Below are 21,078 nucleotides of genomic sequence, written 5' to 3'. Positions count from 1 at the left end.
ATAGAAATAGCTGATATTAAAAAAATATTTACTTATGTATGCATCTCCTTTTCATTCGTATTTGAAAATGTTCGACTCAATTTGAAATGGGCTTTACCATTTCTTTCGCTGTGCATTTTACTAACACCTTCCTTCTGTTTTCTTTTTAAATAAAATATATATAACTCCTTACTATTCAAACTGGATTAAGTCATTTTTTTGTTTCAGCATGCTTACTAGAGAGTGACAGCATCGGGCAACGTGGTGTCAGCCTGTCTTGACATAAAACAAAGATCTGACTCATTCAGGGAATTTCGCAAAGGTGCTCAGGGAAAACCTGGAAAACTCAGGGAATTTGGAAATGTCAACTTGGTAGACACCCTGGTTAACCAAAACTGTTTAACCAAAATTGCATAAGATCGCCCACTTACCTGTTGAAAACGGAACTCAGAGAGAGTGCGATGAAAGGAGAAAAGAAACATGCAGTATTTATTCACTTCGCGTGACAAAAGTGTTATTTTCGTTTGATACCGCCGCAGCCTAGCACGACGACAGAAGCCTCAAACTTACTGAAGCTGCGTGCCAGCTTTTCAGCCTGCCCCCTCTTCTCGGCATACACTCGCATGGCAGATTTCTTGTTGGCGTTACATATTCTCCATGCAAGCACGCAGTAGTGCGGCAGAAGTCCCAGGGTGCCTTTTTCATTGCTGGGTGCCGTAGTTCGGAATACTTTTCGTTTGGAATACTTACGTTATCGTGCCCTGTTCTTGTCGCGACGATTGCATTCATGAGGCTGACGTAACGCACAGCTTCTGCCACTGTCGGGCCTGAATTGCCCGTGCTGTCGCTTTCCGTGTCGTCCTCATCACTGTCGCTAGTCCACACTTCGGCAACAACAGAGGCAATGATGGCAAAAAGTCGAACCTCGTAGCCGACATCTCTTCGTGGTCGCTGCAGCACTGCTGAGCAACTTTTTCGCATTCCAAATGCCACACACCGTAGTCAACAGCAGACCCCTGTCGTGTGCCAGCGCCAACTTTTCATGTCACGTTCGACAGCGTGAACAATATCTAATTTTTCTTCTATGCTGAGCTCCCGGCGTCTTTTTTATTCCAGCTTTGGCATGACGCAATTCCTCGTTTGCACAACACCACAGCACTCTCTGCCATGGTGCCGAAATGAAGTTGATGTGCTTTCATGCTCAAATGCGCAGGTCGGCTGGACTGTTGTTTCGATCTCTGAGGCTTGTTGTTCTGCTGGGCCGCCTGATGGAGACAACGCACTGCCGTGTTTGCACGGCGAAAAGTGGAAATGCTATGTTTCAACCGATATGTATGCAATAAGCTGTTACGGTTTATGCAGATACAAAACACATTATGTTCAATGGCCGCTGAGTCAGGGATTTAACTTTACTACTTTTAAAACGAAACTACTGCTTCTTAAGCGGGTATGGTTTAACGAGGTTTTACTGTATGTCCCGGTTACAAGATCACGAAATGGGCCGCTGGTGATCTCTTGCTGGAAATCCATGAGAAACATGAGCACCAGAAATTGTCAGAACTTGTTGAACTCTGAAACACACCAATCACAGTAAGCCCACACCATTCTCTGAACAGCACACGAGAACTAATATCCGAACAAGACCTGTTAGATTTGACCAAAACTGAGCTCCTTGAGGGATAAAAGGAGTAACATGTTATGAAGGTCAAACGAATTAAGATCGAACGAGACAACAAGGAAATCCCAACTAAACACCTCATCTCGACTTTCTGTACCAGCATACTACGTGCATATATCGGAACAGGCTATGCAAAGATCCATGTTAGACCATACATACCTAACCCACGTCGCTGCTTCCAATGCCAACGATTCGGCCACAGCTCTTGGAGCTGCCAAGACCCCCTCACCTGTGCAAAGTTCACTTCTCACAAACGGCCTGTAGGATAACTGTGATAACACACCTCACTGCACAAACTGCGATGGTGGCCACCCAGCATACTCTAGGTCTTGGGAGAAGGAGAAGGAGGTAATAACCCTGAAAATAAAAAATATTTTTTTTAAAGAGGCACGCAAGCGACTCATTTGTACATGGAACTTCGTGTGCCGAAGTGTCGCGACAGGGGGCAGTGGCACAATGGTTCTTGGCGATCGTCTGCACCACACCGAGTGGAACGGCAGTAGTGCCATCCCTTCCACAGCAGAAGCAGCCTGTACTGCTCTGCCACCTACCAAGAAGAGCCAGCAGGCCTTCGGGCCTGCGAGGCGCTCTGCTTGGTCAGAGGTGCCTAAAATACCCGGGAGTGCCCCGCGCAAGCGGGCATCCAGTGCATCGGTGGAGGATACATCAACTGCATCAACGTCTCAGACGCGAAAGATCGGCACAGCTCCCTGGAGGGCACCATGAAAGACAAACCCGGCATCACAGGGCCTGAAACAGACCCGCTGGGCTAACATGGTTTTCCACTCTTAAATTCACAGCAATAAACACCATCACTGTGGCTGCACAAATATATTGGAATGTGAGAGGTCTCCTCCACAATCTCGATGATGTCAAAGAACTGCTACATAAACATGATCCAAAGTTGCTGTGTGTTCAAGAGACACATCTAAATTCTACTCACAAAAGCGTTCTTGTGCAATACGTCATCTTCCGAAAGGACCATAATGAGACTTGCGCCTCGTCCAGCGGTGTAGCGATTGTTGCGGACAAGTCTGTTGCTTGTCAACATGTAGCCCTTTAGACACCCCTTGAGGCAGTGTCACTGCACGCAGTTCTTTTTAATTATTTGGTTACTGTCTGTTCCATATACACACCACCTAACTTTCAACTCAGAAAAGCAGATTTTTATGACCTCATAGATTAACTGCCAGAACCCTACATATCAGTGGGTGATTTTAGTGCTCACAACACTTTGTGGAGAGACTCCTGTTGTGATACGAGAGGTTGACTCGAGGAAAATTTTCTTCTGACCTCTGGTGCATGTCTGTGTAATAAGAAGAAGCCCACTTGCTACAACTTCCAATACAATTTGTATACATCGATATATCTTGCAGTTGGCTCTGCCTCTTTTCTCCCTGACCTGGAATGGAATGTCATCAACAATACTTTTGGAAATGACCACTTTCCTGTAACTTTAAACTTAATAACGCAGGATGACAACCCTCCCCATATTCCTCGATAGAAGTTAGCTTCGGCTGGCTGGGAGCATTTTAGAAAATAAATTATTTACCACAAGATTTTATAAACAATTTTAGTATAGATGATGCTGTAGCATATTTTACCACTTTTATTATCGATGCACAGGGTGTCTACCAACCGGGAAAACCGGGAAAACCGGGAATTCTCAGGGAATTTGAACAGTCTGGAAAAACTCAGGGAAAACTCAGGGAATTTGTGCTTCTATCAGGGAAAATTAGCTCTAACTTTATTGAAAGGGAACGAAAGTCGTGTTGATGCTGGCTCCAGTAACAGATGAATCGCAACGAATCGTCATTGACGCCGTGTCATCGGCACGATGTATTGCCAGAGTAGTTAACGACCGATTTTCTAGACGCCCGATTTTTCGGACATGCCCGATAATTTGCACGGTTTTGCGGCACCACCACGTACTCCATATAGTCAATGTATATTGCCCTGACTGCAGGTCTGAAATGGCATTAATCAAAGCCGCCACCGCCGCTATTTTGATTATCTCGCCGCCTCGAACCGGCACTCTCGCAGGCAGATCCGCTGGCAGCCGTAACCACGACCGCGGCAACGTTAGGCCTAGCTGCTTCTATGTTCGCTATTAAGCTTCTTGCCGAGCGGTGCCGTGTTTTTCATTGAAATAATTCGCCGCTATCACCAATGGCACCGACTCCGCCTTTGTAATCCTCGCGATTGGCTTTGAAGCTCGCAGAGCACAGCGTGTTGCGTAATGCCAGTCTCCGAAAGTTAGCTTCGCCTCAGTACACTAGTGTTAGGCGGTGAAGCATAACAAGCGTGGGAAGGGGGCAATTGTCACGGGACACAGTATGTATTCCTTAATTACACATGCGTGCACCCCGTCTCCTGTCACAGTACAAGACCTGATATGCCTAATAAGCGTACTGGCAGGCCTTCAGAGCTTTTTCAGATCTGCCTGTGGTAATTTTAGCCCTTAAAGGCAGTTAAAGACATGCATTAATTTTTTTCAGACTGTCCGTTTTTTTTTCGTTTTTTTTTGCGGCCCCTCGGAATTCTGAAAAATGAAATGTTGACTGTACAACTGACCAAGGGGATGCTTCAGATAATCCATGTGGTGAAAGCGTGGTAGTAGGAGGATGAGAACAGAAAGGACCGACGCACTGAGGAATTAACGGGAAAGGAAAGGTGCCGCCGCCTTTTTGAAGGAGCTTGAGCTAAAAAAAAACTAAGTGTTGGCTGACGCTGAGACACAGGTGTCCCTCATCCAAACCAAAATAAATTGTTTAAGCAGTGAAACCCAACACTGAGATGTTGTGTACAGGCTGAGAGTACGTCAGGACAGTTGAGGTTGACTTCCCAGCTGCTGAGAGAGAACCTTAGTTGTGACAAAGTTCAGGTCCTCATACAGATTAACTTGCTATCAGTTGATAGAAATAGCTGACATTAAAAAAATATTTACTTATGTATGCATCTCCTTTTCATTCGTATTTGAAAATGTTCAACTCAATTTGGGAATGAGCTTTACCATTTCTTTCGCTGTGCATTTTACTAACACCTTCCTTCTGTTTTCTTTTTAAATAAAATAGATATTACTCCTTACTATTCAAACTGGATTAAGTCATTTTTTTGTTTCAGCATGCTTACTAGAGAGTGACAGCATCGGGCAATGTGGTGTCAGCCTGTCTTGACATAAAACAAAGTTCTGGCTCATTCAGGGAATTTCGCAAAGGTGCTCAGGGAAAACCTGGAAAACTCAGGGAATTTGGAAATGTCAACTTGGTAGACACCCTGTTAAGAGATTTTTTGGACGTGCTCGTGGCAATTTTAGCCCTTAAGGGCAGTTAAAGACAGGCATTCATTTTTTTCGGACTGCCCGATTTTTCGGATGTTTTTTGCGGCCCCATGGGAGTCTGAAAAATCGGACGTTGACTGTACAACTGACAAAGAAGATCCTTCAAATGATCCATGGGGTGAGCACATGGCAGAAGGAGGATGAGAACAGAAAGGACCGACTCACTGAGGAATTAAGGGGAAAGGAAACAAGCCGTAGCCTTTTTGAAGGAACTTGAGCTCAATAAACAAAGTGTTGGCTGACGCCGAGATGCAGGTATCCCTCATACAAACAAAAATGAACTCTTTAAAGCAGTGAAACCCAACACTGAGATGTTGTGTACGGGCTGAGAGTATGTCAGGTCAGTTGAGGTTGACTTCCAAGCTGCTGAGAGAGAATGTTAGTTGTGACAAAATTCAGGCCTCATACCGATGAGTTTGCTATCAGTTGATAGAAATAGCCCATATTCAAAAATATTTACTTATGTATGCATCTCCTTTTCATTCATATTTGAATATGTTCGACTCAATTTGGAATGGGATTTATCATTTCTTTCGCTGTGTATTTTCCTAACACCTTCGTTCTGTTTTCTTTTTACATAAAATAGATATTACTCCTTACTATTCAAACTGGATTAAGCCATCTTTTTGTTTCAACGTGCTTACTAGAGAGTGACAGCATCGGGCAACATGGTGTCAGCCTGTCTTGACATAAAAGAAAGTTCTGGCTCATTCAGGGAATTTTGCAAAGGTGCTTAGGGAAAACCTGGAAAACTCATGGAATTTAGAAATGTCAACTTCGTAGACACCCTGTAGATTTCAAGTCTTTTAATATCTCTGCAAAGACGTAAAGAAACCCTGTAGTTAATGATCCATTCTCGTTTCTCTGCACTACGTATGCATCTAATCAACATGTCATTTTATGCTGGGAGCCCAACCATAGAGGAGTTGGGGGTAATATGCTTGCAGATGGAATTGCTACGTCCACAACAACGAAAACCAGTGAATCTTCTGTAGCTATTCCTGCAACAGATTTGAAGACATTTTTACAGAAAAAGCTCATACAATATAGGTGATCCATTTGGGACAAAGAAACCTCGAATAAGCTCCATTGAATCAAGCCATGTTTAAGTAATTGGCCACCAATAACAAAGGCGCGACGAACTGATGCCCTGTTTTGTTGATTGAGACTAGGGCACACATAGGGGACTCATTCTTACCTATTGACTAGCGGTGAACCTCCCATTTGTGGTAGGTGTGGCAAGCGGCTGACTGTTCTCCGTGTCTTGCTGGAGTGCCAGGAAACAGAAGCTGAGCTAAGCAAGCACTTTCCTGCAGCTTATCAACAGCATACTCTTCTCCATCTAGCAATGTTTCTTGGCACAGAATTGTTTTTGAGAACCAAAGCTATCTTAAATTTCTTGAATGAATTTGTGTTACATGTAATTAGCCCACAGGATTCGTAACACATCTTCCCACCAAACGCTTCTGCTGCAATAGCAGAGTTTTGTAGAGCATGCGCCTTCAGGCTCTTACATTTGAGGGCCTCAACAAGGCAGTAGTGCTACTGATGTTGATGATTTTCAGTATATCAATTTATTCAAACCATATCTCTCATGTCAGTAGCACACCTCACCAGGCATCGTCATTCGTTTAACACATACATTTTACTAACTTTACAGTGATAGTTTCTAGGCCTCTATACAGCTACACCATATTGACACATGAACTTGTTTATCTTTTATGGGTAAGCGCTTTTAACATCTAAGAAATGTTATCACTCAGCGCAGGATGTGTCCACATGTATCGGAAGTTTCTAGAATGTTATCGATGCTTCTATCAGCTGTCTGTTGTTGCCGAACCTTGTGTAATCTGATTGCATGTATGCACGACGCGAATGGTGTAGAACTTTGTGGAAGGCACGCGGGTCCCAGCGGTTACTCTGGAACATTCAGTGACTGATCTATAAAAGCCGATGCGCTTGACCCGCTGATCAGATTCTGACGATCGCCGACTGTGTTCGCCGTTGTCACCGTTCTTTAAGTGTAGCCTGCTTTTGTGGGCACAGGTTCGCCCAATAAAACTTAGTTTCGTCTTTCACAGTATTGCTACTGTGTTCTTCATACGTCACTCCATGTGACAATATCTATAAATTTACCATTTGTCATTGACCACATCATCGACTACATCAGACCATTGATTGGCGCTCTTATCCATTATTGGCACATGCGCCATAAAGCCACATTACATCATCATCATCACCACCGATTGCCACCATCTCTGTAACAATTACTACCAATTTTGCTACGGTTATGCAGCAGCCCAGGTCTGCACAGTGGTTTCCCATGTATCTAGAACGACCCAACATAGTGAACTGTGTGCTAAAAATTAGCTAGAGTTGCTTTGAAATGCTGCACACCCTGACAACACAAGACACTGGAAACATATTAATGCCGGCTTATACAAGGCAGAGAGGAGGAAAGCAGCTTGGCTGTGCAAGAGGCCGCAGCACTGATAGGATATTTACTTTCTTACTGGCCATATGAAAAAGGTCTATAGCACTGATACTGATGCCTAGATTTTTCTTTCGGGCAAATCCAACAACGCCTTCACTTACAGCTTCATCAGCCGACTGCCAGTTTCAGTGAAAAATATGTTGAAATACTGAGGTGCATGGCATGGCATTCCCAGAAAATGCTTCTACTATTGAAGTGTGCTCCACATTTTGAGTATTTAGGTTTACGTTGTAATCTCTAGAACTTATGCTTAATGTTTTCTGTGAGGAGTGTACCAGTTTGTGCTTTCTTTCGAATACTACTTGGCCTCTCGTTAGTATTTTGGATGGACTTGGGAGAGTGGTATAGTCGTCTCACAGCTTTTCTTGAGTATAGTTATGTTCTTTCCAAATATGGGCCATAAGCTGTTGACCGTGAGATAGAGGGATCCGGGTAATTGTATTCTTGGGCCACCACACTTACTTTGAAATGGCTCTCAATAATCGTCTTGGTTATCAGTGAGTCTTGTGTTGTGGTATAGTTGAGTAGTATGCAGCGCTGTTTTGCCATTTAACGTCCACTGTTTTCACCCTGATCCAAGAATGAACCAACACCAACTCGCCCAACTTTCGATACTACTGCAAAATCAGTAATTGCCTTTATTGAAGCCTGTTTCAATTGCTGTTGCTGGCTTAAGCACATGAAATGTGTAAGTAAAAAACACCACTTCACTGTGTAAAAGGCATGACTTTTTTCAGACACTGCTGGATGACCTTAGCCAAAAAAAGTACCGCCATACAATTATTGTGTACCACTAGTTCACAAGAAGTATAAAAATTTCTCATTGCATCTCTTTAGCAAAAATGTTGTCAACACATTTCCTAGCTTACGTTTCTTTCACAAGGTATTAAAAGCATTAGTTGAAATGTAGTGCCGGTGTCCGTGTGTTTTCTGTTTGCCCATCAGTCCTTGTGCTGTGCTAGGGCAGTGCAATGCAGCCAGTCGTGTGAGAACCTGGCAAGACTGCAGAAATACAAATATGGGCGACCCAGCACTGAACACACGTGCGATCAAAACAACAACGGGCACACTGTCTATCCACTGTTCAGAAAGCAACAACATGATTTGGTGCCACTGCCCTCTGAGCATTAGGTGCTGACTGGTGCTCTTTTACTGTCTTTCAGGAAGCCACCTGCTCGGCCCAAGACGTGCTCGAAGAGCGAGGCCTGGTACACGTTGCTGTCACCGTACAGGAGCTCTTTCGGGTTGCCAGTCGCAACAAGCACTGACCCTTCTAGTCCCACACTTCAGCCCCCCCCGTCATGCAGTGTGATTTTGCACCATCAACCCACCTCCTGTCTACGTTGTGTAAGCCAGTCTCAGCCAATGACGAAACAAGAAAACAAGATTGAGGGAAGCACAGACAGAGCAGCGAAGCACTTAGCAGTGCATTTGAAAACGGTGTGTGTAGTTACCGGCACTGTGATATGAAGTTATATACCAAATGCTTACATAGGAGTATTATCTATACAGAGCTCTTCCAGCCAGACTGCTGACACATTTGGTGCTGACATTTTGCATAGAGATGACCTTTTGTGGTGCATGCAGTTTAATAGGTTGTTGGGCAGATCTCACTTGTGTTGTGCAGAATAAACTAGAAGTCTTCATGACCTGCACTGATGCTGGTCAAGAAAGTGCCAGTTTCGCTGCAATGTAAGGGTGGTGCCACTTGTTTTTGGGTAAAATGAAATGCACAACTTGTTTTTTTTTTTCTTTTTTACAGCGAGAGATGGCAACGTCATAATAATTCTGCTAATTCTACACTTTCTTTTTTGGGAGATGTCACCACAGGCATGTACCAATAATTTATTCTGGGCAGTCATGTGGTGCACTGAAACATTGTACCAAACTGCGTGCGCCACAAAATGCTACCTCTCTGCAAGATTTGAACATGAATGAGCCAGCAGTATACACAGAAATGTCACATGCTACCAAGTGCTCCTATACTTAAGTGCATTTGGCGGACTCGTGTCAGCATGCGATGAAACAGCCCAACAGTAACATGGTTGGTATGTGCAGTAACAAGGCTGTTGTGTGTAACGACATCACTTGTGTCGCTTTGACTTTGCTGCGATTTAAACTTGGGCAACATTTCCTAAGTGCTTTTTTTGTGTGTGCTGTATGCTGCTTCTGATATTGAGGGGCACAATTAAGAAGCATGCAACCTTCATTTGATATTGAAACAGTTTGTTTAAGTTCAGTTTAATTACCTTTAACTGAACAAAATTGGCATAGTGAAAGCCGTTATAAAAGTGGATTTCATTTTACTCTTTACAATGGTCACAAAGTGCCCTACGGATGCAAGTGATCTTGTGCTACCTTGTTGCTGTGTTGCTTTGTTTCTGGGCTGTGATTAAGTATGCAACTGTGTTGCCAAAGCAATGTACTTAACGGATTACGTTAGGAAAGAGTAGTTTCTGAGGGAAAATTATTCCCTCGACTCAAGAGTTCATTCTTATTTATGCAATGCGTGCACATCAACCCACACACTTGTTTGTACTCATGTACTTACTTTTTAGTGTGAGAAAGTGTTCTTAGAGGTCTTTTAGTAGTTTATATTGTACAAATGACCTTTTGGTCATACACAACTACACCCTGCCAAGGGCACCTTGTCATGGCACATCACATATACAAATGCTGGGTTAATTGTGGCAAGGCTCATTTATCAAAGCCTTGTTCTGTTTTGCCAGCTGCAAAGTGAGTTTTTGGAAAGTAAGACAGCCAGCTAGAAATGATACATTGTTTTTTGGTCACTAAGCTTGCCTAGCAAGCTTGCTAGCCATGACTCGGTGACTGACGACAAGCAGCCGTCAGCCACCTGGTGAATATCCTTATCCCAGTTGAACCTTCTTAAGCCAATTTTTAATGCTCCTTCCTAAGCCTTTTCTGGAAAGCCAAAGCATGAGTGCTCACTTTATTGGTGTAGTATGGGCTGCAACCTGTAGCCTATTGCTGCAAGCATGATCTCTTTGTGCAAGCCTGCCTATAGGTTGATGTACCCAGTGTCTGTTCGACGTTGCATTGCTACTTCATACCCTCCATGTTCCTCATGACCATGATTTATCACATCGCTCGGCATCAATGAAAGGCATCACGTACATTGGTGCCAGAACACCCATTTTGTATTGTCCTGCTACAAGCCTTATTGCTATTATTTCTTGCCAATATTTGCTTTTGATGGCAACCCACTAGGTTACTGAGAGCTTTCTGCATCTTTGCAGATGTCATAGCTGGCACTTTCATGCTGTCTGCCAAAACAAAAAGTATTTGAATCCATTTTATACCGATTTTCCTACCATCTTCTTTTGGCCGGGAGGTCTTGAGCCATTTATTTGTGTTCAAACACAGCAGGAGCTGTAGTGTTGACTCAAAATGGGCATAAAAGCTTAACAAACTTGGCTGTCTGTTCACTTAAAAGAAATGCTCATTGTCTGCATGGAACGGTGTGTTTTAATGTGTTACACTTAGTCATGAATGTCACAAGCTGCAGTGGAAGCTGCATTTGCTTTAAACTGACGAGCTTGAAAAGTCATGGTTGCCCACATTTCTATCTGTATTTGGGTGGCTTTGAACAATTTTTTTTTTATACAACATTTACGTGCAAGTTGTGGGAGAGAAAAGACATAAAACATCTTTTAATAAAATATGTTTTTCCCCTTTGAAGAAACTTTGCCTGATGTGTGCATTGTTGTGCCATCTAGATTACCTACACTATCTTTAAGAGAAGGAAGGCAGGGCTCAGAGCTACAGGTGAACATATCCTTGCTAAGGATTGCGACGAAAAAAATGTTCCACCCAAACCTTCGAGCTTGTCTTGTTTCAGTCATATCAGTGATAAGAGCTAGACAAGTTGGTTATGCAGGCCTAAGTCATACTATGATGGAAAATAGTACGCTTTATAATAATAATATTAACACTTCATACTACATTAAAGGACACTACTAGTGAAATAGTATGCATGAGGTGTCTGCGCACGCGACTTTGGATCACTGTGTAGACAATGTCATTCTGTTGCCTAACGTATATCTCCTCCATTTACCTGGTTGATGTCAACTAATCAAATATAGTAGTACCTCATTCATATGTGCTAATGCAAGAAAGAGCGTACAATCCATAGTCACTTGAAAATTTGGCAGACTGAACTGTTGTTGATATCTTCATAATGCGAAGTATTGTGTGAATCGTTGCAGCATGAGGTGTTGGCACACGCCAGGCTAGTGAACCCCGAGACACGCGTTGTCTTACCAAGCTTATGCTTGCGTTCTCTGAATTCAGCTTGGGTCAGCAGCTTTTTAGGTCGGGCCATCTTGCGGGAAGTTTTTACTTGCCCACTCGATGAGAATCGTTGTGGCACGAAATGCTGACACATGTTGAGCTGATAGGGCCCGAGCACCCCTAGACACGCTTTGTCATTTTATTGTTCCATAGTGTTTTAAGACGGCGACAGCAAACTAAAGCAAAATTGAGGTGGTGGGTGACACCAGTATACGGTGCCGCCAGAGTGAAACATGACGCTCACCTAGCACCGCCTGAAGCAAGCAATGGTGGCGCGTTTGGTTACCACCTAGTATGCTGTGCTCGAGTACGCTTCCAATGGCACCATACCACAGGCACTGTGAAACAGATAGGTGAAGATGCTTATCGCAGTAAGCTTGGCGGTAACTGCTGTGAATTTGACATTCAGCGACCCATGAGATGTGCTAGAAGAGGAAACTGAGTGCATGCCAGCATTTTCTCGTGACACGGGTGGGAGAGTGCTGTGGGGAAGCTGCCGTGACGGGTGTCACTGCTCTCAATTGCACATGCTTGGCACCTTTTCTTATTCACACATGATCTGGTGGCAGGAAAACACATCATATAATCGCAGTTTGACAATGTACTTAACATTCGTGCCAAAAGATAGTCTTTTCCAGGTGCCTATTAACCGGTAAGAAGAAATGCCTAGTAGTTGCAGTGGTTCATTTTTTTGTGTTCTCAATCGCAAGCCTTGACACCAGGAAATTGTATAAAACAGGATCATATTAGCGAGCTTATACTTAATTGGTACCATGCTGCTCAAGGCGAGCAAGCAAGATAACTTTTTTCTTTTCTTTAAAATGAAAATAAAAATAAGAGACGTAGTCACCTTATAATGGTGACAGCTACTCCTTTTCTCATAGCGGAAACAACAATATAAAAAAATATGTAGGAAAATGAAAAGAAATCGCTTCATATGGTCAGAAATCCACAGCACAGTCCTATATGCCCATGAACATAACAGTATAAAAGTCAAATGCAAGTTGCACCACAATGAGTTCATAAACAAAGTCATAAACACACACACAAACGCCGTGATGTAGACTCCGATGAGCATATACACAGATCAATCAATCAATCAATCAACCATTTATTTCAGTATCAAATACACTTGGTGGGTACAGACAAAAAGCCATTCATCAGGCTTGACGAGGTCTGCACCCACGAATACTGGCAGACGCCCATAACAAATACAGCAAGCCAACATAAATAAACCAAACAGTGTACTGAAGTCAAGTGTATATTTTTTTTTACGGTCTTAAATCAGCTGCCATTGTCATAAATACTAGTAAAAGAAGCAAAGCAACAAATGATTGTGTAGAAATAAATAATAAAATAAGAAAGAAATGCGCTTGAACACACGACAGGGTCACATGAGTACATGAATACTGCTTGAGATTACACATACTATTGCGAAAGCAAAAAGCACCGATAAATATAATGTCACAGCAAAGCAAATAAGACAATTAGGTGTGGCATAGTGTTATATTTGGAACTCTGGATTATTAAGCAGCGCAGGTATCTGGTATTTTAACATCTGAGTGCCGTACTTTGTACGTGTTCTAGGCATCGTCCAAAGCTCACGCATGAGGAATTACACAGTGTTAAAATAATTCATGCACAGAAAAAAAGAATGTATAACACGTAACATACAAGCACTAGTAATTACAAATAATAAGAACGTTATAGTAACATCGTGTGATTATTCAGTGCAATACCTAGTATGTAGTTGTTAAGAATGCCTGTGTCTTCATAAATATGTTCAATTGCATTCAATGTTTTTCACTGTGCTATTTTCAATGGCCATGGGCCCAGCAATTTTGTGAGTGAGAAAGACCGGTGAGGATCAGTGAAGTGTAGTTCTCGTTCTAGCTGCCGTCTTTGCGTCTCGTATATGGGGCATTCGAGGAGTAGATGGCGAACATCCTCATCGTCGTGGCCACAGGGGCAAGCCGGGCAAGGAGCCTGTTTGATAAGATATAGGAAATGTTTGGTGTAATCTGTCCCAAGACGCAGTCAATGAATTAGTGTCTCGGTACCTTTAGAAAGTTGTACATCCAGCTGGTATTTGAGTTGAGGGTCCACTTCGTAAAGAATTGATTCCTAAGTGTTTTCATTAAACCATGTTGACATACACAAGTCTTTCTTTAGTACTCTCAATATCCGTTTTGTGTCCATTGGTGATAAAGGGATGAGTTGAATTCCTGCATCTTTATGGGCCGATTTCGCCAATGAGTCCGCTAGCTTGTTGCCTGCTATACCAGCATGGCCCGGGATCCACTGTAATATTGCTTCATGTTTCCTTTCATTAACGTGAGTTAAACTGTTCAGTACTGCATATGTTAATTGTGCATGTGGTTGGCTGTCATCTATATCTTCAAGACATGGTAAAGCCAATAAGGAGTCCATGCAAATTACCCACTTTGTTGGTGTCTCATATCTTTTGATAAAATGAGTGGCTTGGAGAATGGCCACTAATTCCGCTATTGTTGGTGACTACGTGTGTCCTAGTTGATAAGCATACTCTACCTCTAAGGATGGTATAACATAAGCTGCAGTCGCACTTTATTTGATTACAAAACCACCCTTGTAGACGTGTATAGATTCCTGGTACTTGTCAGATAGGTAATGTAACAATAATTTTTTTTTGCTGCTAATGTGGAAATGTCGCTTTTATTTTTAAGCCCTTCGATTGACGTTTCTATTTTCAGTGCTTGCAGAAGCTATGGTGGGTAGCAGAGGTCTGATTGCCAAAAAAGGGATCGTGGGAGTCGTGATTTATTCTCTTGAAACATGGCGTACGTGTATCTGTGCCCCCAGACGGTTCTCTATCAGAGAGAGAAGGAGGTGTGCAGAATGCTGAGTAGAAATTCTGAAGAGATGTCGGCATGTTTCCAGGCTGCAAATCACTGTGAAATGCGGTTACCGCGCTTCTGCAATAGTAAGGTGACTGGACGTAGCTTGCAGGGACTCCTAGGCACACTCGTAAACTCTGAGCCTGCAACAGCTGTAGCTGATAGAGGGGCGTCGCAGGTAATTTGTGCAATATAGGGAAGGAGTAAGCAATTTTCTGACGCACAAGTGCTGAGTGGACGCGAAGTAGGGATGCAGTTGTTCCATCCCACTTCGTGCCTGCGATTCTGCGGAGAACATTTATAACACAACTAATTTAATCCTCCAGTGCGGTCAAATTATGAGTCCATTGAAGCTGGTGGTCTAAAATCAGGCCGAGAAAATGTTGAGAAAACTATGTTTCTGAACCAGCTCGATCTCATGGCCATCTGTTGAAAGACCAAAATTTCTAGCCTTTGTTCTTGTGAAAGGCAGAACCACTGATTTGGCATAGGATATCTTCATGCCCCGTTTTCTTAAATAATCACCTATTGCGTTCAAAGCTTCCTGCAGCCGATGCTTGACAACTTCTAGAGACTTATTTGATGTTCATATACAAATGTCAACATCATACATAGATATGTTTGTCTGCTGGAAGTACTGCTGGTAAACCTGCTATTGCTGCATTGAAGAGAAGTGGACTTAATAGACTTCCTTGCGGAACTCCTTTGTTTAGGTTGTATGCGTTGCTTTGTCCGTAATTTGTATTCATATATATCTTTCTGTCTTTCAAGAAGTTGGCGATCCATTTGAGAACTCGACCATGCACGCCGAGAGTTGATAGTCCAAGCAGAACATGAAGGTGACTGACCGAGTCAAAGGCCTTCTTAATATCAATAAACAGCAACAGCAATGTTCCTACAGCTAATCTCGTGGTCAGCAAACGTTACCAAGTAAAAGATGCAGTCCATTGTACATCTACGTTTTCTGAAGCCAGCCACTCGATCTCGTGGACAACTGCTGGATTCTATCCACCATTGCAGTCTATTATTGATCATTTTTTCCATCACCTTGGAAACCCAGCTCGTTAAACTAACAGGACGGATAGAGTCAAGCAGGGTGTCTGTCAACCGGGAAAACCGGGAATTCTCAGGGATTTTGAATAGTCTGGAAATACTCAGGGAAAACTCGGGGAACTTGTGCTTGTATCAGGCAAAATTGGGTGTAATTTTTTTTGAAGGAGAACGAAAGTCGTAACAGAGAGGAATCGTGAAGAAACTACTTTGACGCCGTGTCGTCAGCTGGAGGAGTTGCCAGTGTACGGTGAACGACTGGCTTTCCGGATGCCCGTTAATTCGAACTGCTCCGTGGCACCATCACCTACCCCATAGATTCAGTGTATAAGAACATCTGAAATTCCGGACGCAAAAACCCTTCGCCGTCAGATTTTGCGGACTTTTCGTAATGACCGCAGGTCCAAAATCGCATTAATAAAAGCCACCGCCGCCGCCTCGAACCGGTGCTCTCGCATGCAGATCTGCTAGCAGCAGTAGCCACCACCGCGGCAACGCTAGGCCTAGCTGCTTCGACGTTCGCTACCAAGCTTCTTGCTGTTCAACGCCGTGTTTTTTATTAAAACAATTCGCCGCTGTCAGCAATGTCATCGACTCCGCCTTTGTCATCCTCGTAATTGTCTTTGGATCTCGTAAAGCAGGTTGCATAATACTGGTTTCCGAAAGTCAGCTTTCCCTTATTACAGTAGTGCTACGCAGTGAAGCATAACAAGTGTGGAAAGGGTCAGTTGTCTCGGCGCACAGTATGTATTAAGGCGGAAGCATTTAATGGCTCATTGTCAAGGTCATCTGCCGTTAGAAGAAACGGTCACAGCTTTCCGGTCTCCTTATTGGTCTCCGCTGTGTCGTGACGTCACTGTCGCTAGGCGCAGGTGTGCGCCTCCTGGTTGGCTCACGTACATGACGTCACTGTCGTCAAGTGCGGGTGTCTGGGTGGTTTGGCGCCGCGCGGGATGACACTCCACATCAGCACGCATGGCGGCCGTGTGTTCGACAGTTCGCCCTGACATCACTGTCGTCAGGCGCTTGAGGTGGCCTCCCGATTGGGTGCTGTCTGGCCTGACGTTACTGTCGCTAGGCGTGCGCGGCGACCGTCTGCTTGGATGTTGTGTGGCGGAGTTTACTTTGCAGTATTGTGGGAAGGACGCCTCTTCTTGCCAAACCAGTGTCTACCAACACGTGATGTGCAGCAGCCGCTGAACGCAAGCAGCGCTCAAGAGAGGCTGAGCGTATGCGTCGCGTGCATCAGGGCGGCGAGGCACGTCGGACACCACAGAGTCCAGGGACGCGACGGGCCAACGCAAGAGAGGCCATGCATTTGATGCGACTCGCGGAATCTCCGGGTACCAAGGCAAATGAAACTCGGAAGCACCATGACCGCCATCTTGCCGCGGCAAGCCATAGACATAGGCGTAAACAACGTTGCAGGCATTTAATAAATAAACAAACGTTCACATAACAGTTTACGAGTTGTGTGCCTCCATGGTGTTTCCAACGCAACAAATCGCCATTGGCAATGGTGTCAGGCTTCCGCCGTTTCACACTGTAGTCTCGACAAAGTGCATTTCGTTTTTTCCCCCTTAATTATACACGCATCCCACGAAACACAGAACCTCTTAAAAACTTCTTGAAACGGCTACAAACGGCTATAGACGTCTTGGTCTATGATAAGACTGAAAATAGAATTTCTTCTAAACATAACCTCAGCACTTGGAATATGCTAGTATATATTCTGTCTGTGGCAAAACCCACTACAGGTGTCACTAGAGTCTGTTTTGGTAAACGCATTCAGAATGTCTAACTCAAGAACTTTTCTAGATCTTTTTGTCTAAAAGTGCATAAAATGCCAAACGACGTGTTAAATGTGCGGTTACCGTCGGCCGTCGGCGTTAGCGAATAAAAGACGCCTCAGACAAATCGAACTCGTTCGAAGCAACATAAGTTAATTGGCTTTAATATTAAATAATTTCACACCAGAACTTCAACAATGAAGGGCGTGTTATTTTTTCCATACGGGACGCGCACACGACGCCTGGAAACCATTCTATGCTCGCGCAGCAGGTATTTACAGCAGCAGGAGCGAAATGTCGGTGTTGCACAGCGGTGTCACAGAGCCTCCGCGCTGCGACCACTTCGGCGGCACAATCCAAATTTGTCGGACATCTCATTCTGTGCTGAAAACACTGGGAGGCAGGAAGTTTGAAAAAACGATGAGGATAGCAATAGGGGCTTGTTGGTACGGCATATCTTATTTTGTTATAGCGCAAGCTTGACGAGGACAAAAGAAGGCACATCAGACACACACAGCGCTACTTTCAACAACAGGTTTATTTCTCGTTCTCGTCGCTATATATACACCCTCGACCCGTCATACACCACGTGTAACATTTTTGGAAAAATAAACAAAAGATATAAACTGGGAACCACGTGCCGTTAGGTTTAGCACGGAAGCAGGTACATCCATTGACAATTTTTTAGAATTACTTAGGTTTTATTTGTCATTACGTTTATCGAGAACAAAGGTACCCTGTATCTGCAGTAACAAGAAGTGTGTATAGGTTCTTGCCTAGCACCAGTGCTAAGTAATCTCTTTTTTGCCAAACTTGACAGAGACCTGTCACAGCGCCTTCACGAATTTAAGGTTGTAAAAGTTTTTAGATATGTTGACGACTTTTTAGTTTTAATTGACTGTTCATCTGCTTGTTTTACTAATGAATGTGCTCCTGTTTTTACCACTATTCGTGACTGTCTAAATCCACTAGAAGGGACCTTTGAAATGCCATGTGACGGGAGGATTAGATTCCTTGACATTAAGTTTGTGCTCACCGATAACGAAACCTGCTGGTGTTACGAACCTAGGGCAAGTAAGCCACTTTTACCGTTTCATTCCGCGCATACAAAGCTTGTGAAGAGGGGAATCGCGAAGATGTGTTTCATCGAAGCACTGAAAAAATCATGCCAACACCTAATGTACGATAGCTTCGAACGGCAAGCCTCGCGTTTAAGCTGCGCTGGTTACCCGAGCCACGTGCTTGTGTCAGTCGCAGAAGGACTGCTTAAGAAGGCGCAGCAAAGCAGTTCGGAGCAGGTGCACGTGTCGAGCACTGACATGAACAAAGGAAAGGTTGCCGTCATCCCCTACATACACTTCTGGAAGGAGCGGCATTAACGTTGTGTTTTCGGCACCAAAAAAAGTTGGTCAGCCTCTGTAAAACCACAAGGCCGGAAAGAATCCCACGTAGCGCATGCGAAAAAGAACATAAAAACAAATTCGTTGATTGCATCGCCGGCGTGGTATACCGTATTCCTCTCAGCTGTGGACAATCCTACATCGTTCAAACAGGTAGATGCATAAATGACAGGCTACGAGAACATAGTAACAAAGTTAACAACGTGGCCGCTGACGGCTTTCTTGCCATCCATTGCCAGAGATGCAAGTGCAGACCAATATTTAAAGAAACAGTGATCATGAGTAGAAGCAGGTGTGAAATGACGCGCTTGATAATAGAAGCCAGACACATAGCAACATTCGGCGATGTATGCGTCAGTAAAACTTCCATTTCATTATCATCAAAAGAGCTGAATTATCTTTGTTCGCGTTGAACGTGTACATGTCTTTGAATATGTGAATCAAAAAACTGCCTACGTGTGGTTCCCAGTTTATATCTTTTGTTTATTTTTCCAAAAATGTTACACGTGGTGTATGGCAGGTCGAGGGTGTATATATAGCGACGAGAACGAGAAATAAACCTGTTGTTGAAAGTAGCGCTGTGTGTGTCTGATGTGCCTTCTTTTGTCCTCGTCAAGCTTGCGCTATAACAAAATAAAATTGAAAAAACGGCCACTGCCGGCCGTGGGTTCGTTATCCAGTTGTGCGTCATTCTAAGCCGTTCTGTACATTTATACTGGATATTAACTGGAGTCATTTAGCTGTGCTGATGCTGAGTGCCGTGTGTTTTGCATCAGTGCTTCGTGACATCGGCTGTATTGCGTGTTTTCGCCGACGGCTTACTACCACAATGGCGGGATCTGCGTTCGCCGCCTTCGTGTCTCGGTGCGCCTTTGTACGTCGCACGTTCGGATAACACTTTTTCCGGTAAGTGAAATACATTGCGCTTCGTTTTTCGTCAACAATGTGAATATATTTAGGTGTTACCCGCGGCAATTCTTGATATATGGGCTCTTCTGCCCTGCGAGTTTTCGTAATTACTTTTATACGAGGGTTCTGCTTGTGTTCAGCCGTTCAGCACTACCGCGCTCACGACTTCCGCAACAACAGTCAGAACTTTGCCCTGCTTGTTAGCCTGTGGTTAACGTAGCACGAGCCAACCGAAAGGAGTGCATTCGAAGACGACGCGCTGGCTGTAATGCTGAACCAGACTGAACTCACCTTATTTTGTGTCCTTTTGTACTTACGTGTGCGCGCGTGTGTCAGTGACTATGCAGTTTGTAGCTATCCCACTTTATAGCAAAACAAAAAATATAACTGTTATTTCATCTATACAATTCCAAATTAAATCGCCTGCTGATATACAAATTTCACTTGTTTTGTTCTAAATAAGCAGCAAAACCTTTAACCTAGTAGGTGCTTCATCTGGGAGTGAAATCACAACAGCTTGGCATTTATTATTGAATGACTGTGACTGAGTCACCTTATTTGTAATTGCAAATCTGCCTTTCAACTTACTTGATGCTATCTTATTTTGTCCCTTTCACTCTATAGACGGCTGGACATCCTTCTTGTACCTTGGCGCTAGCTGGATGGACCTCATGATCAGTGTAAGCCAATGTACTGTACCCTCTCTGGTCCTCCCAGTGCTTTTTTATGTGGGTTAAGGCCAGGGAGCGCTTCGTGGTAAAATAGCTAGTTGGTGTCTCACCAACGGCCATTTTTTTGCACTGGTCCATTATAAGCTGCCACTATTATAACCAATTTCTCAGTGCCAGTGTACATACACAGTTCTACTAATAATTAGTTTCCCTAAGCCTTACAAAATTTACCTGTAGGTAGTCATTGCTATGTAAGAACTCGCAAATTAACTCTGCTGTTTCATAGAAGTATTCCATACATGAGTAAACATTTTCTACAACAGTGTACATTACACCTTGCTTCCCTAACGCACAAATGTATTCAAGCCAGTATTTGATTAGTTTGGTGTTCTAAATGTTTTCTCTGTGATTTAGTTTCTTTACAGGAACTTATTGTACAGCATCAGCAAGCAGTCTAATTTAAGATTTATGTGTGCTGTAAAAGGTGTGATTTGCCGCTAGAATTGATAAAACATGGGCCAAGGCTTCCATACAAGGACAAACTCCAATTTTTCTCGACCACCATCAGCACTTGGCT

The 21,078-nt window shown here is 43.6% G+C and overlaps 1 protein-coding gene across 1 annotated transcript in view; it reads left to right on the top strand.

Moving 5' to 3' along the window:
* Lrch (Leucine-rich-repeats and calponin homology domain protein) overlaps positions 1-11,197 on the top strand; it is a 205,513-nt gene extending 194,316 nt beyond the window's left edge. Inside the window, exon 15 of the mRNA XM_065439258.1 lies at positions 8,655-11,197. Within this exon, the coding sequence (XP_065295330.1) occupies positions 8,655-8,759 (105 nt within the window). The 3' untranslated portion in view covers positions 8,760-11,197. The remainder of the gene's footprint in view (positions 1-8,654) is intronic.
* Positions 11,198-21,078: the final 9,881 nt, after the last annotated feature.

This window comes from Dermacentor albipictus, chromosome 1 (genome assembly GCF_038994185.2).
Source record: "Dermacentor albipictus isolate Rhodes 1998 colony chromosome 1, USDA_Dalb.pri_finalv2, whole genome shotgun sequence".
Lineage (NCBI taxonomy): Eukaryota > Metazoa > Arthropoda > Arachnida > Ixodida > Ixodidae > Dermacentor > Dermacentor albipictus.
This window is presented reverse-complemented; position numbering and strand designations above follow the sequence as displayed.